General features: G+C 48.2%; 8 protein-coding genes; 2 read left to right on the top strand and 6 right to left on the bottom strand.

Moving 5' to 3' along the window:
• Positions 1 to 6,653: 6,653 nt before the first annotated feature.
• On the bottom strand, positions 6,654 to 9,924 carry FFUJ_01833 (related to vacuolar protein sorting PEP5 protein; the record flags this gene model as incomplete). XM_023574328.1 has 7 exons in its annotated part: positions 6,654 to 7,997; positions 8,044 to 8,379; positions 8,424 to 8,657; positions 8,704 to 9,351; positions 9,402 to 9,521; positions 9,575 to 9,826; positions 9,913 to 9,924. The coding sequence occupies 7 exons, from the start codon at positions 9,922 to 9,924 to the stop codon at positions 6,654 to 6,656; spliced, it is 2,946 nt and encodes a 981-aa protein (XP_023425467.1).
• A 1,522-nt stretch (positions 9,925 to 11,446) lies between these two features.
• Positions 11,447 to 13,133, bottom strand: FFUJ_01834 (uncharacterized protein; the record flags this gene model as incomplete). XM_023574317.1 has 3 exons in its annotated part: positions 11,447 to 11,648; positions 12,956 to 13,047; positions 13,104 to 13,133. The coding sequence occupies 3 exons, from the start codon at positions 13,131 to 13,133 to the stop codon at positions 11,447 to 11,449; spliced, it is 324 nt and encodes a 107-aa protein (XP_023423769.1).
• A 306-nt stretch (positions 13,134 to 13,439) lies between these two features.
• Positions 13,440 to 13,784, bottom strand: FFUJ_01835 (uncharacterized protein; the record flags this gene model as incomplete). The annotated part of the gene is made up of 1 exon (XM_023574306.1): positions 13,440 to 13,784. One exon carries the CDS (start codon positions 13,782 to 13,784, stop codon positions 13,440 to 13,442), a length of 345 nt encoding a protein of 114 aa, XP_023423768.1.
• Positions 13,785 to 14,834: 1,050 nt separating this feature from the next.
• On the top strand, positions 14,835 to 15,108 carry FFUJ_01836 (uncharacterized protein; the record flags this gene model as incomplete). XM_023574295.1 has 2 exons in its annotated part: positions 14,835 to 14,884; positions 14,997 to 15,108. The coding sequence occupies 2 exons, from the start codon at positions 14,835 to 14,837 to the stop codon at positions 15,106 to 15,108; spliced, it is 162 nt and encodes a 53-aa protein (XP_023423767.1).
• Positions 15,109 to 15,523: 415 nt separating this feature from the next.
• On the bottom strand, positions 15,524 to 16,666 carry FFUJ_01837 (uncharacterized protein; the record flags this gene model as incomplete). The annotated part of the gene is made up of 1 exon (XM_023574284.1): positions 15,524 to 16,666. The coding sequence occupies one exon, from the start codon at positions 16,664 to 16,666 to the stop codon at positions 15,524 to 15,526; it is 1,143 nt and encodes a 380-aa protein (XP_023423766.1).
• An 861-nt stretch (positions 16,667 to 17,527) lies between these two features.
• On the top strand, positions 17,528 to 20,212 carry FFUJ_01838 (hpms2-like DNA mismatch repair protein; the record flags this gene model as incomplete). XM_023574273.1 has 3 exons in its annotated part: positions 17,528 to 17,759; positions 17,817 to 19,952; positions 20,004 to 20,212. 3 exons carry the CDS (start codon positions 17,528 to 17,530, stop codon positions 20,210 to 20,212), a joined length of 2,577 nt encoding a protein of 858 aa, XP_023423765.1.
• A 464-nt stretch (positions 20,213 to 20,676) lies between these two features.
• Positions 20,677 to 21,692, bottom strand: FFUJ_01839 (related to mannosylphosphorylation protein MNN4; the record flags this gene model as incomplete). XM_023574262.1 has 2 exons in its annotated part: positions 20,677 to 20,824; positions 20,908 to 21,692. The coding sequence occupies 2 exons, from the start codon at positions 21,690 to 21,692 to the stop codon at positions 20,677 to 20,679; spliced, it is 933 nt and encodes a 310-aa protein (XP_023423764.1).
• Positions 21,693 to 26,145: 4,453 nt separating this feature from the next.
• Positions 26,146 to 27,836, bottom strand: FFUJ_01840 (related to nicotinamide mononucleotide permease; the record flags this gene model as incomplete). XM_023574251.1 has 4 exons in its annotated part: positions 26,146 to 26,406; positions 26,458 to 27,488; positions 27,544 to 27,671; positions 27,721 to 27,836. The coding sequence occupies 4 exons, from the start codon at positions 27,834 to 27,836 to the stop codon at positions 26,146 to 26,148; spliced, it is 1,536 nt and encodes a 511-aa protein (XP_023423763.1).
• Positions 27,837 to 27,959: the final 123 nt, after the last annotated feature.

The following is a 27,959-nucleotide window of genomic DNA, read 5'->3' as shown; positions in this document are numbered from 1 at the left end:
GATATGCAGATCCACGAAAATAGGAGGGAGGTAAGTAAGGTGCCATGGTATCTAGGCTTTTTGAGTCTGCATCCAGGGTTTCCATGTCGCGGTGCTTTCCCTTCCAAGGCCACGATCTGATATACATAGGGGTAGGAGTCTAGGTTCGATTGACATGGATGTCCTCCACTTCAGATGCCCTTTGAGCTCCAAAGAGTAAATATTTTGCAAGCACGAGATCTCCCTTCCAGAAATGGGTATCTGTCAGTCTCTTCACATTTCTTTGGCCCTGCATGGCCACAGGGCCAAAAGCTTACCTGTAATTTATGTAAGAATGGTCAAGACACTCCGAATCTCGACCTGCTTGCAAGGGAACTCAACCTGGGACTGGCCGCCTAGAATACGACTAGTGATGCTTTCATATACTGGGTGCTTTTATTCTCCCCACAGGTACATACATTCTAGAACTGGTCCAGGGGGCATTCCGGCAAGTCAAGAGTCCCTTCGTCCTTGGAGTCGGGGTCTTTGTAGAATCGTTCTAGGGTCTTGGTCATCCTTAGCCCCATGTCCTGTCAAAATCTGCTCACCACGGACAATTGACTGATCCAAGAATCCCGTGAATGGTCGCCATTTGATGATTATTCGGGTGTCTTAGGAGAATGTTAGCAGGCAAGTCACCAACGTCTGACGGCATCAAGCAATGAGTTACGTTTATAGGTGAGGTTTGTAGGTTTCACTTTGAGGGTTCCTGCGCGCTGGCAGTCTCGGCCTTTGCTGCCTCGAGCTCCTTCTTCAGGTCATCGGTAATGTCGAGGCTAATAAATCTCGAGGGACTACTGCCGTGTGGTCAGAAAATACCATCTTCTGGAACAGGTCCACCTGCATGCATATATTGAGAACTTTTCAGGTCAGAGAACAGCTCCGGAGGTACTGAAATTGCAGGTGACCTCTAATCCCTCACAGAATCTCCATGATGAGTGTGGTGAGGGATGGCATGGAGCTTCCATATGTACTCATAGATGCAACAGAGCCAGGGGTCCCTTTAAGAAGGGGTTTGATCCGGGGACAAAATTAGATCTGCCGGTATATCACGTGTATATAGAACGAGGAAGCCAAAGCGAAGATGATAGTGCCATCTCTGAGCTTGACTCTAAAATCAACAAGATAGTCATCTTCATGCAAGATGTGCTTGAGAATCTTGACCGGCCAGTTGCCCTCTATTTTAAGCTCACAGAACCTTCGAAGTCTTTGGTTTTTGCTATCATCCCCCTTCAACTTGCCAGGTACGTCTTCTGATTGCTTCTTCTTCTGTCTTTTTGCTGGAACATAGTTGATGATGGAACCTGCGGAGAGCTTCCTTACGTTTTCTGGTCTCCATTGTTCTTCTCGATCCTATGGCTCACACAGCTCTGGCACAGCCAGGCTTTGCCGGGACTTGTTAATGTCGCATTTTCTGGCTAGTGCAGCGATCTGTGCTCTGAAAATCCTGACAAGGTCGAGACACACACTCGTGCTATGTGTTGTGAGTGTTGTTGTATTGTGTGAGACTTTGCTGTAAGCGAATTGCATCGTTTACTGTGGTCTGTGTGTCCTTTGATTTGGCCGGCAGGCCATCTGGTATGGCGATACTCTGATGTGAACTTATTCTTGATGATGGCAGCTTTCGGATCGCCCTGGTCGATGAATTCTCTTTATAATGGTTTCTGTGGAGATGCCAGATGGCAGAGGTGGAAAGGTACCATTAGTATCGGACCTTGATACTAGGTATCTAATGGTTACTGTCTCTGGGCGGACATATTGGGATTCGTCCATGACTGCAAATCGTTGAGAATTTAGTTTTCAATTTCATTGTTGTTATCGATCAGACTGGAATCGCCAGTCTGTTGTGAGGTCTGTTACGTCCTGGGCGGGTTGGAACCAAGAGCCTGGCCTTCTTCGTCTTGTCAGTGGTCGGCTCGGACATATATATATGTCAACTCTTTATCGACCTTGTTATAGATGCCACATTCTTTGCGATTCCCTTCTGGTACTATCTCCTCGGAAGTAAGGTTGAAGTTTATTGAGAAGGAGATGGACGGAGCCTTGTCATCTCCATAAAGGGCTTGGATGTCCCTCTTCAATTGCTCTCCGAACAGTCGAGCAATGGTAAGGTGTAAGGCACGGTATTCAGGGTCGGTCTCGAAGAGGATTCGTGCAATTTCATAAAAAGGACGACCGAGGGCATACAATAGCCTTGCGTACTTGGTACATGTCCTCTCCACATGTGATAGTGGGATCCGAACAGCAGACCATACCTAGGGTCTGATAAAGATCCAGTCGCCCTTTATCTAGACCTTGATCTTGTACTAGATGCATTATAGTTCCTAATACTAACCCTAAGCATTAGCCTCCGGGGTCGCATCATCCACGAGACACTGAGATATAATATCCTGTTCATCCTGCAACTCAGCGTCATCCCTTATATAGTACCCCTGCGCCATGTTGTGATACGCTCAAGAGAGGACCCGAGTGTACTATGACTCGTCCCTAATAATGATTTCCCATCGGAAATCCTTCGCGGCCTTACTCTTGAGGCCACACTCGATCAGGGTCGCATCGAGAGGCTCTCTGGTTCCCCTCTCCAGCAGCCAGTAATTAGGGTTGTTGAGCAACTGTTTTGTGATTCGCCGCTTGTGTCCGGAGCTCTGTGCTGAGTTCTTTATCGGCGTCTCATCCAGGTTTGTCCAATTGACGTAGGTCATCGTATTGTTCCTTACATACATCGAGGGGGGATACCGATTCATATTCCGCACTATCAGGAAGCACAAATTGGTTCGTAGGCGTAGATAATGTGTTGCTATCGAGTATGATGATTGGTATCAATCAAGCAGCCCAGCCTGGACGATTTGTTCGTACAGAGTCTCTCCTAGGGTATGCTTGAGGGGCTGGAGCCACTTGCCCTCGCCTTGTTCCTCCACAAGATGATGTGCTTTGATGATTTCCAAGGTAATGAACAGCACAACTTCTGCGTTGTTCTGCTCCGAAATATATAATATATTGGGCGATTTCGGCCTCTGGAGGCAATGGAAGGCGCCTGTTTCGATGAAAGTTGGCAAAGGTTTTACGCAACCCATTGTCGTCGATGATCCAGAGGAAGAGGCTAGCAGCAACTGCGGCGGATCTTGGAAGTATCAAAGATATGATGGAATATATATATATAGGTTTAGGGGAGAGGACGCTATCCTCGTCACGAAGAGACTCTCAACAACCGTAGGTGCGGACTGAGCTCAGCGGTGACGAATGGTTCCTCAAGTTTCCCTAGACGATCCCTGGCCCATTTGTTTTCTAACCAGGTCAGCTCGCTGAAGCCCCATGAGACTTTGTATTGCTAACAGATTCATGTGGTGTCCACTCAACGCCGGAAATATGTTCAGTCCTATATCTCTGATGATGTCTCTATAGTTTTCCTTCTTCTTTCTCAGATGAGTCTCAGATGCTGTGTCAAGAGCATCGCAACCATAATATTTCTCATTTCGACTGCTAGGCTCTTTGCTAGGGCCCTGTGAGAGACGGGCCATGGCAGCCATCTTTTGACTCATGGCTTTGAGAGTTTCAGCCCACGGGGAAATTATGTCGCTTTCCTGCTCATCATGCTCCACCTGAGGTCTTTTCCTCTTCTGTGATGATGGAAGGTAGCCTTTTGAGGCTGATCGACCAGAATCCTTTCCGTAGAAGCATATATAACGTCCATTTTCGTTTGACGAGACTACAGCGGCTCTATGCTGGGCTGAGCTTTATGGTTTATATGCACTGCAGAGGAACTGCAATCCCTGCACGCTTGAAAGGCTAATAACTTACTTCTGGTTGAAATTTGAAGAGTGGGAGAGTGAAATTTTCGTAGAGTATGTCCCGAACCATCTTCCAGGTTGTCAAGATCTGTTCAACCGACTCATGGTCCCCAATATCAGGTTAGGGGACAAGCAATCACCAGGCTTGCTCGTTGTGACGTTTGTACCAAGTTTTCTCACGCCCCGGTTGAAACCGTCCTGAATGGGTCCCACACACCATAGACTTCAAATTTCTCTAGATAGTAGCTCAGACGGGGCCGTCTTTTGGGTATTGTAACCCCTCGATAAAATAAGGGCATATATATCTCCGAAGGGCCTGTTTAATTGCTTCGTCAGTGCCGTGAGTCCAAGCGTATCTCACCCACACAACGTGGTGGGCATAGCGGTTTTAGGATTGCAGGAGCTATCTCCTCTTTGAAACCATTTACAAAGCCGAAAGGACGTAGACGTTGAGTGCAAAACACTCTCTGAGGAGAAACTTGACCGTGTTTGTGTCATAGTTGTAGTTTGCTTCCGTAGGGGGTTACAACCCGTGGGAGCTGGGGGAGAGTGCCGGCAACCGTGATGCAGTAACTAACTGTTCAGCCGGGATAATACAGTCTCAAGGGTTGCTAAGCACATACGGAAGTTTCTTTGTTTTCGGTGCACAACGGCCCGTCGTCGGACTCGGCACCAGCCATCTCAGCGGCAGATCTGGTGAGAGATGCCTTAAAAGTCCAAGTTGTGATGATACAACAGATGATGCCAACCTTGTTGTCGATAGCGGGTATCGCGAGTCAAGAAGATAAAAGGGTGAGAAGACGACACTTGAGTGATGAGATAGAGATAATGAGCTGTGAGATGGGAGACAGGTTATCATAAGGGGATGGGAACGGTATTGCATATACGACTCCAGTAAAGCCTTGTACAAAAGCATGAACATGGAGTGACGGCCGACTCTGCTTCGCTGTCTGTGTTGGATCATTACATTAGATAACTCTCTCAAGAGGCGGTTTGTTCTGATTGAGACTCACCTTGAACGATGGAACACGAGAGGAGCCAAGATCCCTTTGACGAGAATCTGGACGGTGTAACCAATGACACTCTTTATCGTTCTTCTTTTTGGGAACTACAGCCGAGTGGAATGCTTTGTGGTACCATGCGGGCTGGCCTTTTCAGCAAAGCTATTCTCACTACCCAAGCCGTTCCTTATTATTCAAGTGCTTCTCGAACACTTCGCGGGACTCTTTGCAAGCCAGCGCACGCAGTTGAATTTCGACAAGACATATGGTGGAGGAGAGGGGGTATCTTAGAGATGTGATGAGAACTGGGTTCGTAGCTGGGCTCAACCATGAAATTAGCCAACTACTGTACGTATAGGGCAAGCACTACAGCTAAAAATATATGGGCAACATACTGACCAAGTCATGATCCGCGGGTGAAACTCAATAGAGAGTCTTCTCAGGCTGGACAACCCTCCCAGCTGGTCAGCAATGAAGGTTAACCAATAAGGGATATCCACCGGTCGGTATATCCCGCCGATAGGCTATCTCTCTGCCGGGCCCTCCTCTTGTACGACCAGCTGTTCGAGGTTCTCCCGCTGGTTTAGCAGTCAGATCTCTAGATGAGAGTCAATGTCACAACTCAACGAATGGGATCAGATAGTACTCACATATATATCTCTAGCTTCTCGGTTATGCCACGAAGCATAGCTAATCAAAACACAGATGTAGAAGAAGACTTGTATGGTGACGCCAGCTGAGACCCAAAATTCCTCGTTGCTCACCAGCGGCACCTGAGCCACGAATCGCTGACAGTATTCAGTTCGTTCACTGATGCCCCAGTGAAGACCCCAATTTGGGCTTGATAATCTCCACCGAACCTTCTCGCGGTCAAAAAGATTTGCGGGTTGTGGGTTATATAGGTAAGGGAGTGTTGTGATGGTTGGTTGGGCCCGAGAAGTATATAAGAAAGAAGCCTTTGGGATTGAAATTCTTATGGGAGATTGAAGAGCTTTTGCAGGTGTGTTATACTTATATAGTACTATAGTGCCAAGTGGATTGATGAGAAGATAGGAAAATAAGAGGGAAAGAAGAAGACAGAGCCGCGGTATTTATACCCAGAATCTCAAGCTCAGAGACAATTCACTCAAGATAAAATTTCTGCCAAGTGCAGCCTATTTTGCATAGCATTGACGACCAGGCTTCAGTTTGGCCATTGTTTGCCAAACAGAAGAAGAAATCACCAAGCGATTCCATCTGGCACAAAGCTTCAGCTTTTCCAGAAAATAGAACGCAATTAGATAAAAGATTGCCAGATTCTACAGTAGAAATAGAAATGTTGAGTTGTCCTTAATACAAATCAACTCAGTTCAAACATCCAGCAGAACGCCATATGATTCTAGCAGCAACTTTTGACAAAGAATAAACAAAAAAGCTCAGTTTGAAGACAGAAGTCAAGGCAGAAACTCAAATTGATAAAACAATCATGTCACAAGAGTGGCCAAAACTGTGATATCGCTGAGACAATTTCTGTTTTCAGAGACAGATTGGAAAAGGGGTAAACCCTTAAGGCGGGATCACCGACAATTTTGTCAAGTAGTACACCAAAAGACCTCCAAACCTATCTTAAGTTTACCTACATTTACCCAAGTCTTAGATAAGGCAGCGAGGCATCTGGAGCTCTGTGTCACCAACGCATCGGCAAACACACGAGCATCCAGAACAACATTGAACCAAATAAGAACATTCTGCCTAAACGTTGATTGTATTATCGCCAAAGCCTCACAAAAACAAGGCAAAGATCAAATAAGAACCCAAAACTCCTTTAGACACCATGCATCTCGCCATCACCTCATTCACATTACAGTTACTCCGCACTCTGCCCATCCATAACACCTCCAGAGAACCACTCGGCCAACGTACTAAACCGATCCTCGCTGTTCTCCAGATCCATCTTGAACAGGTCATGCTTGCCAGCCCGTTCCTTCTGACCCTCGCGCATCTTGCGGATCATGTCATTCTCCGGTGCACATTTGGGACACTCCGCATCATCGTCGTTGCCGCCGTTTCGAACACAGCGTTGGTGGAAACTGTGTTTGCAGAGGAAGTGGACGGCTGGTAGGTCAAGGCGCTGGCTGCAGTCTGAACACCAAGTTGCTTGGAAAACGGCGGGTTTGGAGCCTAGGTCTGCAAGCTCCACGCGGCGCTTTTCTGTATCGCCTCGGAGATTGTTGATGCGGTTGCGGTTGGTAGCAATTTCTTTGCGCTCTCTTGTGATTGTCTCGTGAAGGTATGGTTTGATCATGCCCATGGTAGCTACGCCACCGCCTGAAGATTGACCAACAAGTGTTTGAATGACCTGCAAAGGAGCCATGAGCCCATCTTTGTCGATCTTGTTTAGCACGTTGGCCAACTCGTCAGGGCCGGCTTCCTCCAGTACCCTTTGGTCAGAAGTGAGATATGCCAGCGCAGCTGGATACAACTGTGGCTCCTCAGGGCCGTACTTTCTGAGGGCCTTCATGGCGCCTCGTGTGTCCTTAGCTGATGTGTAAGATCTGAAAATGTCAAAACGCAGTCCTGCCTGTTCCTTGACAAGGATAGTTCCGTCTTGGAAATTTGCAAGATGCGAGAGAAGTAGAACATTCGAGCTTTCCATAGGCACATGATCACCCTGGATGAGCTTCTTCGCCTTGGCCTCCCAATCCTCTTTATGATCCTGTCCCTTCTTCTCGCTTGCCTTGTACAAGTACATCTCAAAGAGAGTGGTGTAAAGATCTGTCCGGTCACTCGACTTGAGCTCCTTTTCTTCGAGACACGCTTCGAGGAAGACAATAAACTCATCGGGGTGGTCGATGAACGATGAGAATGCGGTTCTTGGTGGAGGAGGGGTATACTTTGGTGCAGGTATATCGTCGTTGTCCACGATAATGTTCCCATCACTAACCACAGCCCTTGTGTTTCCGACTGTGCCAGGAGATGCGACGGAAGATGTATTCATATAAGGTAAGGGCAGCAGGTTGGACAAATTCTGAACAGCGCTGGCCGCCCCAGCCGCAAAGCCACCACTGGCGGGTGTATCAATCTCGTTTTGTACCGTCAAAGTGCGCCGAGGTCGATAATTTCCTGTATAATAGTCCACGAATAGCTTGGTAGCATCTTGAGGACAATTCTCTATGAGCACTCGGGCGTATTTCTGTAGACAAGGGTATGCCTGGACATGTTAGCCATCGTTCACACCAACAAGCGCTGCCACGTACGATATCAGGATCTTGACGCCAAACATAGTCGAGCGCTTCGACATAGTTCTTGGAGTCCTCTATCAAGATATCCACCACAAGATCGGTCTCGCCGTGCTTTTTAGCAAGATATGCAGCCTGCTCGTAGTATCCGCCTTGACGACACATGGCAATTGCTGTATCAAGATCAAATTTGAGGTCGCCAGGAGACTTGATGAACTTTTCAAGCTTGTTGATGTCTTTAAGCTTTGCGTAACAGTTGAGCAGCAGGGTTGTGTGGTCCGCAGTCGCTTTTCGATGTTCATGAAGTTGTTCAAGATATTGAATTAGGTTGTGAATGCGTTGCGTATCAAGGTACTATGAATATTAGCCTTGCTCATGCTTAGAAAAAAGCTCCTCACCTTGCGGATGACTTGTGATGGCTCAGTTGTATCAATGGCTCGAATATACTGAACCATGGCGCCGTCATAGTCAGCTTTCTGATACAGGTGATCGCCAAAGCGGCGGTAAATAAGGCTTTGCTGCTCATTATCCATTCCAGACTTTTGCGCCAGCTCGATAGCCAGAGGAAACATGTTCCTCTGATACAGCATCTCCAATCGTTGCTGCAGGCTTTTCTCATGATATCGGTAAACCTGATGAAATCAATAAGAGAGCACCGAAACCGGAGGCTCAGCTTACCTTGCCATCTTGGAGGACCGTGAAGAAATCACCCCAGATGTCAACAAAGTGTCCCACAGGCGACATCAAAGTCTCTGTGTGGCCGATGACCCGAAGATCCATATCCAGCAACACAAAAGATGACGCATTGAATAGTGAATTAGTAGTAGTATTACCAAAACGTCGCCTCATTGCCTCAGAATCTTTCGCAGTGCTGCTTGCTGGCGGACACGCAAGCGCAACATATTCATTGTAGACATCAATCTTGCTCTTTGGTGATTCGTACGCCTTGGGCGGCCCTCGACCGTCCAGTGTGTATGTGTAGATAGCATCGTCGCGCGCAACAATGACGCCGTCCGTATTTGGGTCACGCGTCATGCAACCCACTGCACATCCGGCATCTTCGATGGTCTTGGGCGGCAATCCATGACCCTTTTTGGATAAACCGAGCTTCAATATTCGCGAGGTCGTAGAAACGAACAGAGTGGTGAGCTTTTGTGCCGCATCCCATGCGAGTTCAACACCGGTGATAGGCTCTTCTGATTCGAAAACGATTCGTTGCTTCGTACCGAGATCGTGGACCAATTCACCTCGAATTACGGTAACTGCGCCGTTAGTGAATCCAACAGCGATTTGTGTAAGATCGTTCGTAGCCGTAAACGCAGATATCTTCAATCCGTCAGTTTCCAACGTAGGATCGGGCTCCCAACAAGACTCACGGGAAATTGCCGTCGGTTATTGTTGATCATGACCGTGCTTAGGCATGTCGGTGTGTTGGTCTTCTTAACAAGCTTGTCGAGCGCCCACACCTTCAGAACAGGCTCACTGCTCATGTCCTCCTATCCACACCGTCAGTCCATCAGTTCGTCATCTAAGCTTCAACAGCCCGTACCGCAACTGTCAACAAGAGACTTGTCCCTTCGACCTGGCGCATATGCGTGATGCTCCCGGCCTCGTAAGCCTGGAAGCGCTTGACAATCTTCCATGACTTGTTTATTATGCTGACGTATCCTTCGAAAGATCCAAGGAAGAGGCTGTCAGAGCCTGCGCAAACGCTCGAGATCTCGTTGCCCTCGAAGAGCTGTCGGGTTTCGTCGTCGGCGATGTTTATCTGGACGACGTCGAAGAATTCAAACGACTTCCACTGTGATTCATTATCAGCATGATAAGTCTCGAAGTGCACATGAACGGTAAAACCCTATGCGCGCACGATAACAGGGTGGTACTTACTGAGATGGCCATCTTGAAGCATTCGGGAATGTCTTGAATTGGAGAAGATGAGCCGCGGCGCGATGACGATGGTGGGACGCTGAAGCTGGGGAGCTACAGGAGCTTGCCTAGCGCCACAGTGGCTGCTACTCCAGGGGCACCCGACCTGTCATTGTAAAATCCATGTAAGGCTCCATGCCTTAGTAATCGACTTGAACCTTGAGCAGATCTTAATCAAGTAGAAAGCATTGAAACTTGAGAGTAATAATTTATTTTGCGTCTAAGAGAATTCTTTTTTGGAATAGAGATCAGACCGTTGCTATAGGACACGTGCCCTTCTTTGTTATCAAAAGTCTTATTTATGGCTAGCTCTCGTCATTAGACGAAAAGACATGACACCTGCAACCAATGTTTGGAAAGGATATTGACTAGAGTCGAGATGTTCGCTAATTTCCATAGGTTATGAGAGCGATTGAGTATTGTAACAATTATTGCATTGTGATCTAACTAGGTATTACACATGTGATCAGCTCCAAATGTCTGCTAAAATTCCGTTGGACAACCCTGTTAGAATAACAACCGGATTCCTTTATCTACATGTGCGTAGTGTCAAATGACACATCGATCAGCAAATGCATGTTGACCCCATTTCAGTCTCGTGTCCCTTTCTATTGCCCCAGAATACTGATCCGTAGAGCTTTTGCCTAATTTTCGTCGCTTCATATGGGGCTTATCTCCGTAGTGGGAAACAATAGAATGCGCGTCCTTCAAATGACTTTCCATCCCAAATCCATTCTCTCGCTATAGTCACATTTTTTGCCGGAACATGGGCAGAGCTCAACACCTTCTTGATATTTGATCTGAATCTGGATGTGATGCTACAAATCCCAGAAGGTGTAATATGTAAAGACCAGTTGGTGTCGTGAGGCGGTATCGTTATGAATACAGAGGGGACAGATCTGGGGGACTAGTGTCCGACCAACAGAGGGGAATACTCAATAGTAGACACAATCGAAAGGGCTTCGTTCAGGTGTCTTCCCGCGCAGGTTCTCCATTCAGTGGGTTCAATGAGCCAGTCTATGACGAGCATCATGTATAGCGTGAGGTTCAGAACTGTGGGCATGGAGCCAAAGGTGCCCAGATACTCGGGTCCGTATAATTTGGATACAATAAACGAAGAATCTTTCGAGCTAGCAGAAAGCTTAGGTTTGGCTTCCGTCGTGAAGCCTTCCTGGATGGCTAAATCGTTTGGTATGAAAGAGCTCATTTGCCTTTGAAGGTCCCAGGGGTTGGACTCGGTTGGATTCTCGCTCCATTGAGCACAGCAGGCAGCTGGTGTTACCAATGATGGCTTTGACCTTTAAAGTATTTGCCAATCTTCCAAGACGAGAGCGTGCCAGGTATCGAGACCTCGGCGAGCAAGAACACACCAGCCTTGATATAGGATGCTAAAATAAACTTAGCAAAAGGTATCCTAAATTTAGGCTAAACCTATACCAAGTTACCTAAATCTTTTCATCCTTTAGGATTAAGGTTCTGAGATTTCTTGCCTCTCCTAGCAATAGTGCTCTTTGAGAAGAACGTGATCCTGGTCATGGCTATCAGGAGCGAAAAGTTCAACCTGGGCGTCAATTTCAGGGTGCTCATCTTCCATGAACTCGATGAACCACTTCTTGGAGAGCTTCAGCGTATATAGAGTGGTATGGGCAAGGGGGTTCTGGGCCACCTTCATGTTCTGCTCTTCTGTTTCTCGAGTTCTTCGGATGTCAGACTGTCTTGGGCTGCCGCGAAACGTGCTTGCCGTTTCTCTCGATTGCTGAGTCGGGGCATGGCGACTCTAGGTAGAGTTTAAAGGAGATTGATGCCAGCAAGAAGGCATGGAAGGAGTTTAAATGTACGGGAGGCCAATGCAGTGTTGAATTTGACGTCGAAACGTAACTGCAGCAAAAATGGATCCCGGGAAACGGCCGAAAATAGCACAGCATGAAAGTGAAGTCAAAGTAGTAGAAGCCATTGATCTGGAGGTTCTAGGGTTAGAAGACTGAGAATTCCTTCAATATGAATGCAAAGACTTACTAGAAATCAAGGGGAAACGCCTCTCTGCTGTTCTAAATGCGTAGAGCGGATAGATAGCTTTGCCTATCGTCTCAAATCGGCCCAAGTTGCATGATGACTCTGACGCAATCAATGCGAATAATGATGAGAAAGATGGGAAACGATAGAGACTTTTCGAGCAGGGAAGTAAAGCAAGATAATATGCCAGCTATACCTGGGAGGTACGGTATTTGTCATGATGATTTCAACTCGAGGGGAGTAGGGATTCCGACCTCGAGGAAGTCTTCGATGCCATTCGCTTATTTTGGAATGAATTTCGTCATCAAGAACGTCGTTCGTTGCTTGTTCTTTCCGCAGAGCTCGAATCTGTGCGGCTGACTTGATGTCGTGTAGCTCCACGAGCATTGGATGGGGTGATGTGCGTATTGCCGGGCCTTGACAAGCAAACTCCAAGAATCCCCGTTCTTAGCGTTCCTGCTGACATAGTACTGGTGCATGCTTTCTTCAGATTTCTGAAAATCTGGGTCGATGTCTCTGAATTTTCAAGGTACGGCGATCCTGTGAATGCGTGGTAGTGGTAGGAGCTGATGGTCGGCAGGCCGACGAACTGCGACAGCATCCAGTAATTAGATAAGTCTTATCATGAAACGGCCCTTAGGCACCTCATTTGTCTGGTGCGGTCCATCGTTTGCGAATACAGCCCGCATGGCCCCCAGAGTGTGGATGGTGTCCACGGGGTAGAGAAAGCAGCGCAAAGCTGTCAAGCCAGGTGTTGTCGATCGGTGTCCCAGACATCATGATACAGTTTTAAACCTAGCCCGGAGGTTGAATATCGCTCTGTAAGTTCGGCTGCGCGTGTCTTTGATGGCATGGACCTTCTGGTAGCCCGAATATACCAGAGAGAAGACAAAGGCTGGGTCGAGCTGGATATTCACTGCGCTCAATTGATCCCGAACGAGCGACTCTGAGCATAGAGTAATATCTTTGTATGCGACCAAGTTCTGCTGACACTTGGTGATATGATGCGACGATGACCTTGTATTTGTAGAGCTGTATCGGGGATACCTGTTCACCAGCGAGTAGGAGAGCTGGGAGACAATCCTGTAAGACGGAATTAGATCCTAGGATATGAGAAATATGATAGCAACAACACTTACGTCTTTGAGGTACTTCTGGATTTCAGACATCCACTGGCGACAACAAGACCAGGGGGCAACGACCACACATGGACCTTATCTAATATAAGGCTTGCGTGCTATGATGGAAAGTGCCGAGAGAGTCTTGCCGAGACCATGAAGGTCTCCGAGAATCGTGCTTTTGAATATGAACTTCATGGACCACAGAGCCTTTGAGACTGCATATTGTTGGTGGGTTTTGAGAGCGATCTCGGGTCTGAGACCAGGAATTCTGTCGAGTGGTTTGAGGCGGTGTTTGGCTAACCATTCTCATGGCGTTGGCGTAATACTTGCAATGCCAATATGCAATGCATCCAGTCACTGAACGACTGCGTTCTGGCAAACACCAGGGTCAGAGTCGCTACCCGAAAAGTCACTTTCGGAGTCGAGGTCCAGATCAAATTCGCCGTCGGAGTCATCTGCCGAGTCGCCATCGCCGTCGTCCCCTTCATCCTCATCTTCGTAATCGAGGTTTGCTTCCTCGTCGAGATGTTTTTCTACGCGCTTGCGATCCGCTGCGTCTGCATTCTCAAGCCATCCACTTCCTCCCACCAGTACATCGGCGAGATCTTTCATTGATGGGAATGCTTCAGTCGCTTGATTCTCCATTTCTGCAGTATCTGCTTTCTGCTCGGAACTAAGGCCGGCAAAAGAGGTCGCCATCTTGCCAAATAGGAGACGTCGATGTTGATATTGATTAGCTGTAGATAAATATTAGCTTAAGTGAAATTCGTAAGTCAAGGCCGATATTATTAATGCGATGCGACATACCGATAGAGTTATTTCATATAGACTGTGTATCGGAGAACTGGAGTTCGTAGTGGGTGAAGTGAAATCGTGATGGAGGAGAGAAGTGGTGATGGAGGAGAAAAGGAGATGAGGTAGAGATAGAGAGAGAATGAAGTTTTTTTCTGGGAGCGATCCGGCGGGCAGTGAAATTCGCAGTTTTTGCTGCATTTTCCAACATTTCAGTGGCATCATCCTCAGTTTAGGGTAATGGTTGTAAAATATCCATCTCTACCTTTTACATCTCCAGAATATCACATTTCCCTCCCTTCTACCTTCTCATCCCCAAAACAGCACGCTCGCACAGCCGCACATATGTGCTCTATTTACTACTCACCTTAAACAAGGCCGATCATTTGATTCCCAGAAGAATCTTAAGGTATCTCCAACGTACTCAGCGCCGTTCAGTGGGAGAAAGGGCCGTAGGTACTATCTCAGCTGATCACGGTCTCTTACACGACGACCAGCCCTCGGGAGCTTTCTAGCAGAGATAGAAGTTGTCGAGTGTTACTTGAGCTGAGCCAATTCTTTCGACCGGCTTCCAACAGTAAACTTGCCGGTCAGTGACAGTCAGATTCACCGAATAACGCCTGAGCCCATCACAGTTTGTCACACGCCATCCAATACCACAAGCGCTGCTCAAATCATGATTGGCCCAACGGGGAACAACGAGAACGCGCTCCTCTCATTCCGCAGGGGTTTCTGGGTCGATGGGCTGCGGAGGGGAAGGCAAATGAGATCTCCGAGCCTCCCCATGGTGTCTCGCGGAAGAAGTGGGAGAAGCATGTCGTCCGAGGCCTTGGAGAAAGGCCAAGCCCACCGACATGAAAAGTTACTGGCCAAACAGTTATGCTATGCTATTTTAGTTCTTAGTCGGGTAAATCTCTAACGTACCAATTGGAGACCAAAGTCGAAAAGTACTGGAAGATGAAACGGAGTTTCATGTATCGGTCTGACGACCTATATGCAGCGTGTCGGTTTGTACAAAGTCCATCCGGACTGCACCACGGAGTAAATGCTGGATGAGGACGACAAAATCCCGATGAGCGAAGAAGAGGACATTGGTGAAGATACTGATCATCACCTCAGCACCGAGGATCCTACCATCCACGTTCATGATGGTGAGGCTATCATGAAGGCCGATGTCGATGAAGAGGACGCCTTAAACGTCGCCGATGACGGTGAAGCTAAGCTTGAGTAAACGGCTCGAACCGATGTCAAGGAGGGCGGCATATGACGTCGGGAGAGGGGGGAGAAGTAGTAGCACCCAGGAGATCTCTCAGAATGGAGATCAGACCCTTGCTATGCAATACCCGGCTCTTCGGGGCGTTCTAAATCCGGATCGGAAAGATGATGATTTAAATTTATCACGTAAAGCTAATCAAAGGCTCGCTCGTCTGCGCTCATCTAAACAATTGTCAGGGTATCATGAATGGTATATTAAGGGACAATCTTCCCTCGACTGCGTATAGTAAGTAAGCACCGAACCAGAATTCTATATAAGTCAAGCAAAACACCAAATACGCTCTCAATCCTGCCAAACCCGCCAGACCCAACCAACCCAGTACCGTAAAGCAAAACAAAGCATCAATCATTCGCAATAAAAATCAACACGCTCATGCCTCCTTCGTTCTAGAAGCTACAGGGGTATCTTCTTTCTCATTCTCGCTCGTCTCGTTGAATACCTCTCGTGGCGTAATTAGAGGACTGCTCAGACCACCAATGCTGCCGCTCACGCTCTCAGCTCGTCCATGACCAAGCAACCCACTTCGAACACTTGCAGCGTCCCCTTGTTTGGCGTAGTAGCTGTTTCGATCACCAGAAATCGCAGGCCCGACACCTGTTGCAGAGTAAATGCTCGTGCGTTCTGTTGCCATTCGAGGATTGCCGTGAATGCCGGGAGTAGTGGGCATACCCATCGGGTCGATGTTTGCACTCAAAACACTAAGTGGTAGACTTTCACGGCTGCCACCCCAAAGTGACGAAGGCGCAAGAGCACGCACAGACGCATCGGTATCGAGAGAGCGCCTTCGTCGTCGCTTACTTGATGACGCCAAAGTCAGGATAGATGCGTTGTCTGTAAGCAGATTGTTGGCGGTTGCAGACGTGTAAGTCGTTGGGTTGCCAGTTGGCGCCAAATGGGGCGGAATGGCTGATGCTGGTGCTCCTGTAGTGGGGAACGGTTGGGTGAATTGAATGGACTGCGTGTTGCCATGGTGCTGTGAAGCATGATTCTGAGCTTGCCCTGCCCCGTTAGGCGCCATTGACTGTATCGTAGTCAAGGTCGTCGTCAGAGACCTCACAGATGGTGCTGGACTCGAAAATGTACTGTCTCCCCCCCTCCTAGATTCAACTCCTCCACCGACGGTACGGCTCGTTCCAGCGACAGAACTTGCCCTATGGCTGGGTGCCATAAGTGAATGGGAGGCCTCATGATCTGTCAAGACCGTACCGGTCACGCTTCCACGCCCGATCGTTGGCGGTCCCTGGTCATCTCGAGATGTCCGAGTGGATCGGTCCACACTGGTATTGCTTGTACCCGTCTGTGTGGTGGTGAAAGTGCATGCACTCGTTCCGTTGGTTACACCGTTGCCGACCTGTCCAGATTCAGGGTAGGGGTTGTTCTTCTTGTGGCTTCGTTTCTTGTGCCTCTTTTGACGTTCACCATCGGATGATTTGAAGTTAGTGAGTTTCTTAACCCATGTCGAAAACGGTCTCCTGCGTTGACCTTGACGGTCTGAAATGTTAGCATCAGGCATTGAATTGTGAGGCTATCGCATAGTGGCGATATCGCGTGATGGTAAATCTCATAAACATGAACAATGCTTCAACACTCACCATGCTCTGGAGGTATCGTGTCGGTCGTCGCCATCAAATTGAGAAGAAGTCGTTGAATCGAATCGAAACGCTAGGTAAAAGCTACCAGAACAGTCGTTGGGCAGCGGGCGGAGGCGGGGAGACAATGAACAAAGTAGAGAGAAGAGAGGCTCGCTCGAGGTAGAAAAGAAACGAAAATGATGCGTCAATCGTGGATGGAAGACAGAACAACGAAAGGCGAAAACTAAGGGATGAAGCTAGAAGAGACGTCGTCAGCAGATCAAAGTGTGTGGCATGGCATGTAACAGTACGGACACAAAGGCTGAAAGCGGCGAAGCATGATGGTACGAAGGTCGGGATCTGGATCACGTGATGGATCTGTTGCATGACGAGACAACTACCTAAACGACACGGACCAGAAGACGACGATCCTTCCTATTCGTTCATGGCCTATCATTGACTCAAATGTAGGCACCTCCCAACGTATCAAGTCCCCTTTATCCCTTATGTCTCCCGTAGGTACCCGTTGAATCTCCAGTGGCTTCGAGCCTGGACTGAGCTGCCTATAAGCTCAAGGCACATCTTTTCTTGGCGCCACCTCCACCTCGCGGACCCTGGATTCGGGGACGGTTACCCACTGTGCCTTAATTAGATCGCCCTAAACCCAGGTGCCCCCTAGCTACCTTACAGCTCACCTCAGTTTCAGCTCGCTTCGACGTCATTTCCTAACTTGAACTTTGAAACTTTTCAACACCACAACCAAAGACCAACTCTACACAAACAAGCATGATCTGCTGTAGAGTATGATCATCAGGCAACTCCCTCAGGATGTTGTCGACAAGATTAAATCATCGGTCAATATTACTTCTCTCAACGGCGTTGTCTGCGGTCTTATTACAAACTCCTTAGACGCTGGCGCCTCCAAGATCAACATCTCGATCGACTACAGCAGGGGAAATTGTACCGTTGAAGATAACGGGTCCGGAATCCCACCCGAAGAATTTAAAGATGGCGGGGGTCTCGGGAAGCTCCACCGTGAGTGAAACGATATTACATACTTACGTGAAGCTATTTGTACTTACGCCTTCGCAGATACATCCAAGTTCCCTTCCAGGTCTTCTGTTCATGGGAAGCATGGTAATTTCTTAGCATCCCTTGCTACCTTTTCCCTTCTGGCCATTACATCTCACCACCAAAGGCATATCTCACACAATTCTATCTCATTTCACAATTCTCGAATACTGGCTAGACATTTGCCTTCGCTCCCTGAATCACGGCTTGTCAACTTTGATCATGGCACTCGCACGACTGTTCGAGATCTCTTTGGCAATATGCCAGTAAGGGTCAAGCAGAGAGTTACGTTTGCTGAAAGGTCTGCTCTTGACAAGGAATGGTCGAGGTTGGTTCGAGCCGTCGTGGCCCTGCTCCTTGCTTGGCCATTCGGTGTATCCGTTTCGCTCAAGAACACAGGAACCCAGCGTGAATTGCGGTTTCGGTCATCAGACAAAGCAGACATCATGTCTAGAACCTCTCGACTTCTCACACAAGCTGGCCTTGCCGATTCAGACGACGCAGATACCTGGGTGCCCATATCAGCATCATGTGGGCCGATTTCCGTCAAAGGCGCTATCTCCACGAATCCCGTTGCAACAAGGCGCTCTCAGTTTATCAGCCTTGGAATTCAGCCTGTCAGCAACGACTTTGGCACGGATGTTCTTTATGAAGAAATCAACAAGACATTTGGAAACTCTAGCTTTGGTGTGATTGACGGTGACGAAGACCACAACGGTAACTCGCCGAAGCTGGAAGAGTTTACAGGAAGAGATTTAAAGAGTAGGAAAGGCATCGAGAGATGGCCCATGTTCTATCTCAAAATCAGCACTACAGGGTCGGAGGGCCTCGGCAACCCCGATCGACTTGACAGTCAAGGCCAGACGCTATCTGCAATCATTGATCTTTTGAAGGCGACTTGTTACGGATTTCTCAAAAAGCATCATTTTCGTCCACAAAAAGTTCGATTAGCCCCCGAGGAATCGTTATTCTCAACAGCAAGAACGTTGGGCCGGTCGAAAAAGCCTAAGAAGCAACCAGCCTCATCATCAAATAGCTCGAGAGCTAGTTCCGCCACTCCTGTCTCCAGATCTGGTTCACTTGGAGCACGAGCAGACAGCCCCTTTGAGGGTTGGCACCGGGTCAAAGTTGGGAGAGCTACGCCACTCAGCGCCACCTCAAAAGCTGCGGATGTTCGTACAAAGATGCGAGACGAGTCGTCGCTGGGTCGTCTTGTTGGTGAGGGCGGGAAACTGTTGCGCAAGCCGTTTGATGAACCATTCCCTGAACCAGAAGATGAGAAAACAGGCTCCTCTGCAAACAGTGGTGTGATGTTGGACGCATGTACTATTGATGACACAACAGGTGGTAGTGACACAAGCAGCAGTGTGACCTGTCAAGGTGCACAGAAGCGAGACAAGCATCCTAGCAAATGGCTCCAGAGTGTCATCAGCTCATGGGAGAATCCCATTTTTCACCCTGCAGAAGCATTGGTGCCGTGTATCGATGGCTCAGCACAAGATCAACTGCATACGTGTGGACATGGGGGCGTTCATGTTGGCTTCGAAACAGGCTCCATGAGCCTCAGTGGGCGAATCTCACGTCACGCGCTTGCTCACGCTACTGTGATAGAACAGGTCGACCGTAAATTCATACTCGTGAAACTTCCCCTTGAGCGTGCAGTATCTGGGACCTTGGCGCACGAGAAGCAGAGTTCTGCGTTGGTCATGCTGGATCAACACGCAGTCGATGAGCGATGTCAAATTGAGGACCTCATGGCGAGCTATTTCACCCACGACCCCTTGACAAACCAAACTTCACCAGTCATAGAAAATCTCGACCGACCCGTAATCTTCGAAGTCTCAAAAGAAGAATGGTTTCTTCTAGAACAATATCGCGATTACTTTGCTGCTTGGGGCATCACATACCAAACACCCATCTCCTCACAAAACAAAATCATAGTTACGGGTCTCCCTCCAAGCATCATCGAACGGTGCAGATTGGAACCCCGACTTCTCATCGAACTGTTACGAACAGAAGTTTGGCGAAGCGTGGATAGTAGTGTTCCACTTGTGCGACCACCAACCACAACCACAACCCCTGACAAGCCGTTGATATCACGTTTCAACGGATGTCCAAGGGGTATTCTGGAATTGCTACACTCCAGAGCTTGTCGAAGTATGTTTGTCGTCGATTATTTGCTCCTTCTTTACTGACTTTGTGTGCTAGGTGCAATCATGTTCAACGATGTTTTGTCAGTGAATCAATGTGAGGATCTCATCGATCGCCTGTCGCGTTGTGCATTTCCCTTTCAGTGCGCGCATGGTCGGCCCAGTATGGCGCCCTTGATTGATCTTGGAAACGGGGGCAAGTTTGGCGGTTGGCAAGAATCAAAACGACAGAAGGCGGTTTCATGGAAGAGCTGGCTAGAGTCCTGATGGGTTATGTGCATTTCTCGATACCCGTGTTACATAGAGCTTGTTTTTACATTTCAGCATAAGTATAGACCTTTATGCATCCAAAGCAACATTTCATTGAACCGTTTATGAAGCAAATATGCAAGCAACTAGGGATATCTTTCTAGGTTTACAGGCATTTGACAAAACTCGGACAAAGATCCCAGTGATGAAAACAGCAGTCATCTCTGTCATCGACGCCTTGATAGCAAGCCACCATAACCAGCGCTATGCTGAAATCCGCTCTCCAACGCCGTAATATACATCCAACGCCTCATGTGCAGCAAAGGCCTGGCTACCTTCGTATGACCCGTTGTAAAGAGAAAGGGTATGATTTGTGAAATTTAGGTCATGGCTCATTTCGTTGACTCGCGGCTCTTATGCGATATCGAATGTAAATCAGAAATAGTGAGTTACTCAAAAGTATGAGTATAAGTGGTGAGTGTTTAGGCCGCCCCGGCTTCCTGCGACTCATCAGTCTGTGGATTTGCGGCTGCTTCGGCCAAATGGCGATCAACGGCGTCGAGTTGTCGCTGCTTCGCTTCCTCTTCGGTCTCTTTGATCCAAATCTTGTTGTCATGATCCCAACGGTGTCTGTAAACTAGGTTAGCAAGTCAATGTTTGAGGCGACGCCCCGTCAACGGTAAGACGGTGAAACAGCTATGGTGGCAACATACCCTGCCCAACTCTCGGTGACTAAACTCTTTGTATCATACTCGTCAACCAAGATCTTATTGAAGTTGAATGGAACGCGAGCTTTGACGCCCTCGAACTCGGTGATACGCATAGGCCACAAGTCCTGGCTCTTATACCGATGCTTGTTTTTGCAGCTCCAGACACCTGGGCGGTCTACCTCGCGCTCACGGAGGCCAGTAATATCAACGTACATGCCATTCTGCATGTCAATCCAACGGCCATCGATAATATTTCTTCCGTCTGAGCGGTCGATATCAACGTGGTGGGGGTTGATATCTAGGAGGTATCTCTTCGAGATAAATTTCCCCGAGGCAGTTTCTGTATAGTTCCAACTATGCTCAGTACGATTGAGGTTGTCCCCGATCCATTGAAGGGTATTGTTTGACACTTGAACGTCAAGATCGTAGTCCCAAGGCATGATCTGCCCGTTCCACCACCAACCAAGAAGGGTTCCATGAGCAATCCATGTTTCCACGCCGTAACTATTCATATGGAACAAATAGCTTCGAATTAGATCTCGGAGGACGAGACGGTGTTCTTCATACGAAACCTTCGATTCGAAATAACGGTTGTCATAATGACCAAGCTCGATATTTCGACCGGCTTCGACGAAGTATTTCGGTGTCTTTTCATCTGCACGTTTGGCAATCGAAGACGAAGCTTCAGCGTCCCGAGTTTCGTGGAATAGTGGGGGAAATGCGAGAGCGGCGGTTGTTGAAGAGAAGGAAGCGAGGCTCCAGAGGAGCAGCGACTTTACTGAACGCATGGTTGCTGCTGTAGGGTCGGATTATGCTAATGGTAGGAAGGAAGACGGAGGAGAGGCTGGCAGTCGAATGAAACGTATGCGGAGGCGATGCGCTTGATTTGTAGAGGGAGGAATGTCATGCAACGGGAGGTGGGCGGATCGGATCGTCACAAAGTTGAAATCCTCGATAAGAAAAGTAAGGGAGAAGAGGTAGCGATACTTTTTGATCCAAGAGAAATAAAGGAGAAAGTGCCGAGAGAAAGAGAGGGATACAAATGAGGTATCACAGACAATGTCAACAACGCATGATCGTTATTAGGAGTGAAGAGAAGAGGAGGCCCAGAGATAAGAGAATGTGAAGAAGAGACGGTGATGAGGGTCTCTTTCCTTGAAATGAATGACGGAAGATGTGGGTTCCTTATCCCCAGCGGAAGGAACAACCCGAGCAGGGGAAGAGAATAAGAAAGACGCAAGTGCAGGCGCAAGTGCAAGGAAGACCGGCAGGTGGGCGGCGCCGCGACTGTTTCCAGGGGGCGCGGGGCACGCGCCTCCTTGCCTAGAGCGGGATTGCATTGCCTTAGCTGATTGAGTGTAAGAAAATGTATCAGTAACAGTGTGACAGTGACAGACATCCCGTCCAATTGTAAGACACGAGTATCATGTTCATTAATCCGGGCCATATCAGATCTGAAATCATCATGCGATACTTGAGGCTTTGGACTTGATCGACTGTTAAAGTTTATCTCCCCCCAACGCCTTCAGTGTCATTTCCATTCCTCTCATCAAAATTAGAGCCTCAATCAAACGCCCAAAACTCGACTCTATCCGTTTTGGACAAGATATACGTCAGCTGCACGGCAACCAGCATCCGAGTACCGCCAAACTGTGTGTATTCGTCGCACGCAACGACACAAAAACATCTTGGCTGTGTAATAATGCGCCTTCGCCGAGAAATGCCAATGTTTACACCGAATGCTCGCAGCGACTAGGAATACGCGGACACTGGAGAGTGGACATTGTATCGGTTGCGCTAGGCCCCGCACAGGAAAGAAGTCGTGTGCTGTTGATCATCATGATGGGCTTTGCCAAGCGTCAGTGAAATGAGGCCAAGACGTGCTACGGAGTAAATCCAACTGTAAAATCAAGTTTCCAACCCACCTCGACAATGCATGGGTGCAGACGTTGAATGGAGACTTTGTGAGGAAACGGAAATACGGCATATTATTCTTTGCGACTAATAAACGAAAATGCTTCGAGACTGCAGCCACAGTTTTAAAGATAGATTGAACATCAGCCCTTCACTTAAACTGCGGACCGAGCGAGACTTTATCGGTGGCCCCATCTGGCATGGTCAAGATCTTGGATGCGTCGTCATCATCTTTCCGATCCGGATCTAGCACGCCCCGAAGCCCCGGGTATTACATGGCAAGGGTCTGAACTCCATTCTGAGAGAATTCTTTTTAGACTTGACATTTAAAAAACTGGACCACAATGGAGCTGGCCTAACAAATAACACTCCAGAGTTTAATCCTTTCCATTTAATTAAGATTTACTCAAGGTTTGAGTCGATTACTAAGACATGCAACCTTATGTTAGCAGAACCCTACGACACTCCAACGATACAACACTTGGCAAGCAAAAGGGGGCCAAAACACCAAAAGTTGGTATCACGAGTAGGTCTCGTGAGGCGACTCTCCCGCCGGGAATTGAACCCGGGTCTCAAGCGTGACAAGCTTGCATACTGACCACTATACTACGGAAGACGAAACAGGCTAAAGCCTGCTGTAGCGGGTTTGTTGCAACGGTGCTGCGCAAGGAGATATATATCGGAAATGTTCGACTGCAATGTTTTCAACATACACTGAATTAGTAGGTAGAAAGTGAATAGAAGTTTCTGCAATGCGACCAGAGTTAAAAGAAGACTATTCGACTCCATTTCTCCACGGCTTCTGTTGTTATGAGAGCAGAGTTTCCGGCTTAAAGTAACACAAACGCAAAGAACATATTCGCCGATATAACATGTTTAATATTCCTGCTGTCTAATATCAAGGTTTAGACTGGAAACCTAGATATCATGACGGCCATATATAAAGAGCTGTCTCCCCAAAACTTTACCTCTCCAGGAATCACGCTTGTTTTTCAGCACCGCGCGCGCGAAACGATATACGGCATGCCCTCAATAGATTTGCGGTATCTTCACTGAAGGTCGTCAGGATGACCTGAGGGAGTTCTTTCATCAGTGATGAGATGCAGCTGTGTATGTCGGACCGGGCTGAGGCTTGGCGACAAGTAACAGCGTACAGTCTTCTGAGATGATGCCGACAAGACGGGATGACAGAATGTATGAAGAACGGCAAGCAAGGGAAGATGACCAACATGTTAGAGCAGGGCTTGAAAGATAAAGTGGAAGGATGGTTCGAAGAGCGAAGGGAATACGAGGAAGAGGAAGACGTCTGGTGTCCTGGTAACGGGCAGACAAGATGAAGGGGAGGGGATGGTGGAAGATGGTGATGGAAGAGGATGAAGAGGATGAAAGAAGATGGACAAGATGAGAACAGAGCTGGACGCTTTATTGCCGAACGCAGTGGGTATTGCACTTTCTGTAACTTCACACGATGGAGAGTGATTCTTGCCTTGAAGATGACTCTGGTTGATGAGACAGGAAGGAAGTTCATCACTTGGTGATGACTAAACGGGAGAGATGAGGCAGGTATGTAATTCCATCTTCCCCACCTACTGCTTTCTTGACTACCAGACTTCCTTCCTTTCCGTTTTTCTGGCTCTCTTATTCAGGTAGGCACGATTTTATTGACCTTTCGACTACCTCCTGTATACCTAGGCACTTGCATTTCCCCCTTTTTGATCCAGCTCAACCTGAGACTGGCTACCAGATGTTCCGTGAAAGGTCAAGATAGTTTGTGATCTCCGAGGTCTTACTGGCGTCAGTCTCCATGAGCTGGTCTTCTAATAATCAAAGTGGAGGTATATTACGCGACGATGTTCCCACCCTCACTACAACAGGTGATAACCTGCTCTTCTTCTGTAGTAAAGTGGTCAGTACTTGTGACGCTTGAGACCCGGGCTCAATTCCCGGCGGGAGAGATCCAGCTATCTGCGATACGCAGATTGTCTTTTTGGTATTGGTGGACATACTTGATTGATCTCATTCTTCACTGTTTTGCATTATAGGGCAACGATGGGCAAGCAATGTTTTGATTTCGAGTCTAGCTAAAGGTGGTGTCTTTAAAAAGGTGCTAAAATAAACTTAGTAAAGAATCTCCTAAGCTTGGGCTAAAATTACCTAAACATTGTGATTATTTAGGCTTGAGGTCCTGAGTCTTCTTCAGGTCCTCCCGTTGGGTTGCCTCGGACAGGAGTTGGATCCAGGGCGCTGGCGGTCGGAAAGGAGGGACCATCTTCATTATAACGAGGCTGTCCCATGATATCGGAACTTGGGTACCAGTGCTGCAGTTGGTTCAATGTACGGTTCCTCTGTCGCTGAGTGACTGTCGTCAGATTCGCCTAAAACAAGCTGGCGAGAATACAATATCCCCAGCACACTTTGTCACGCCCGCCTCCGTTGTTCTTGGCCCTCAAAGTAACGACTAACGCGAAAGAGCGTGCTTGCCTGCCGGGGGGGAGTTTAAATCGATCGAGTAGGGCAATCCAGTTTTCCTCATTTTCTGCCGGGTCTTCTTTGGCCCAGGCATTCCACTGGCGCACCAAGGCGTTGTATCGCTCAACTGTTCTGGGATCATCATCATTCCGGGGGCACCTGATCCACCTATTATTGGGGGGGTCGAGGGCTTGGTTATTTGTACTGTTGTTTGTATGAGGATTCATTATGTAGCCCAAAAGTTGCTGATATGGAGACTGGAGAAGTGTACTGGAGCTGAAATGATGATGGTGAAAGAAGAATAGCTTTTACTACGTAGGTAAGGTAAGGTAGGTAAGCCAGGGGGGTTAAGGATCCTTCCTCAGGCGACATCAGACATTGATATATGGAAGGTAGCAAGATGAACTCAGCAAAGGATATCCTAGATTCAGTAAAAGATGTGCTAAACTTATCCTGAGTTACCCAAGTCATTTTATCGTTTAGGATCGAGTTCCTAAATCTTCTTTCTTTACCCAGGGGATGCAGTCAGTAGGAGACATCTCGTGCACAGGAACCTGTCGGCGATATGTACCTAGGTACCTAGTAACAGAAACCAGACATACGCCATGCCAGAAGGAGAGAAGATTCGAGGAAGCCTCGTTGCTGGGTACGTCAGCTGTCGTCCAAGGGAACTTGGTAAGAAGAAACGTGGATCAGAAAATACAGGTTGAAGAATCATGTTCATTCTTGAGATAAGATAATGATGACTCGCTAATATCCAAAATGACATGGTAAGTACCTTATCCATTCAAAAGACCCATCGCTAATACCCAATCGTAGCATGCTTATATCCAAAATCCATACCATCCATATCACAGCTTAGAATCGCCACCTGTGGCCAGGGTGCTTCCAGTCCAAGTTGGCAATCTCCTCGGGTGAGAGGCCTGCAAGCTCCTGCTCGACGTTCTTCTTGTCGCGTCGGTTGTTGTCCCACTTCATCCAGAAGTAGCCGGAAATGCTGAGGATGAAGATCATGCTACCAGTGGCACAGTTGAGGCCATTGCCGATGGGGAAGTTGGGGGCGTCCTTGACGAGGTAGGACCAAGTTGCGATGAGACCACCGATGTTGCCAAACATGACCTGTTTAAGTGTTAGAGAAGGGTTAATGTGGTCGATGGGAGAGAAACTTACGTTCATGCCGATGGCACTGCTTCGTGCGGTGTCACTGACGACGTTGGCGCTGATGTGGGCGTTGGTCATGGTACCAAGAACCATACAGGTACTGGCAATCAGGAAACAAGCACCATATCGAACGCTAGGAGTCTCAGAGGCCAAGAACATGGCGTATCCGATAATGACGGTGGGGGCGGACAGGATGATGAAGATCTGTCGTCTGTCGAGATACCAACTCAGAGCAGGGAAGGCAACAGCAAAGACGGCTCCGACGGCGTAGGGAGGGACACTGTGAAGCTGCTTCTGGACGGTGCTGTACTCGGGGTAGATGGCTCCGACGATAGTGGGGAGGAAGAAAGCAAGACCCTGGACAGTGATGTTGTTGAAGAGGAAGATGAAGGCGATCTGAAGAGTGACGGGGTTGGAGATACCACGCCAGAGCTTGACTCGGTCGATACCGTCGATGACCTCGGTTTGAGCAAGACGCTCAGACTTGACACGGGCGATGCAGAGATCCTTCTCCTCCTGGGTGAGCCATCGAGCAGTCTCGGGTCGGTCGGTGAGTGTGACGAAAGCAATGAGACTAAGACCGATGGTGATGATACCCTCAATAGCAAAGATCATTCGCCAGTGGTGAAGGCTACCGAAGTGGGGGAGCTTGAGGATAGCACTGGCCAAGAGACCACCGAAAGCACCAGCAAGAGGAGCCATGACCATGTAGAGAGAGAGACGGAAAGTCAACTCAGAGCGCTTATACCAACGGGAGAGATAGTATGCGATTCCGGGAAGCATACCAGCCTCGAAGATACCGAGGAGGAAACGAACACCGCAGATGGCGGCCTGGCTGTGGACGAAGGCGGTAGCGACACTGACGATGCCGAAGGCGAGAGAGGTCGCAGGGAGGAACCAGCCGGGACCCATCCATTTACAGCAGACGGTAGCGGGGATCTCGAAGATGATGTATGAGATGTAGAAGACGGAGAGGATCTTGTTGTAGTCGTAGCCTACGAGCTTGAGATCCTCTGTCAATCCAGCGATACGGGCATTACCTGGGGAGTATGTGTTAGTGAAGGTTGATGTGTTAGGAGTGGGAGAGTGACTCACCGATGTTGGCGCGATCGATAAAGCAGAAGAGATACAAAACTGCGACGGTTGGGACGGTGTACAAGTCGAGTTTCCATCGTAGTCGTCGCTCAGCAGCTGGGTCGAACTGGACAAGAGAGTTACCGTAGCTGTAAAGTATCAGTATGAGTTTTTATCTTAAGTCAGTGAGATACTCACGCGTCGGTAGCAGTGTGACCGTGACCAGCAGCATCATGATAATCGTTAATGACACCTCCCTTCATCTCAGAGCGCTCATCAAACCCCTTCTCCTGGTCCCTATCAGATACAGCCATGACGGGCAAGGTCTCACAATCAAGAAAAGAAAAGAATCAAAGTTGATAGGTCTTCAAGCTTCTGCGAACTGATGCTTGAGATACAGAAGGACCAAAACATTAAATAAAGGGACAGGAGCAGGG

Source organism: Fusarium fujikuroi, chromosome FFUJ_chr01, assembly GCF_900079805.1.
Source record: "Fusarium fujikuroi IMI 58289 draft genome, chromosome FFUJ_chr01".
Taxonomy (NCBI): Eukaryota; Fungi; Ascomycota; class Sordariomycetes; order Hypocreales; family Nectriaceae; genus Fusarium; species Fusarium fujikuroi.
Note: the sequence above shows the minus strand (reverse complement) of the source record. Positions and strands in the feature narration are given on the sequence as shown.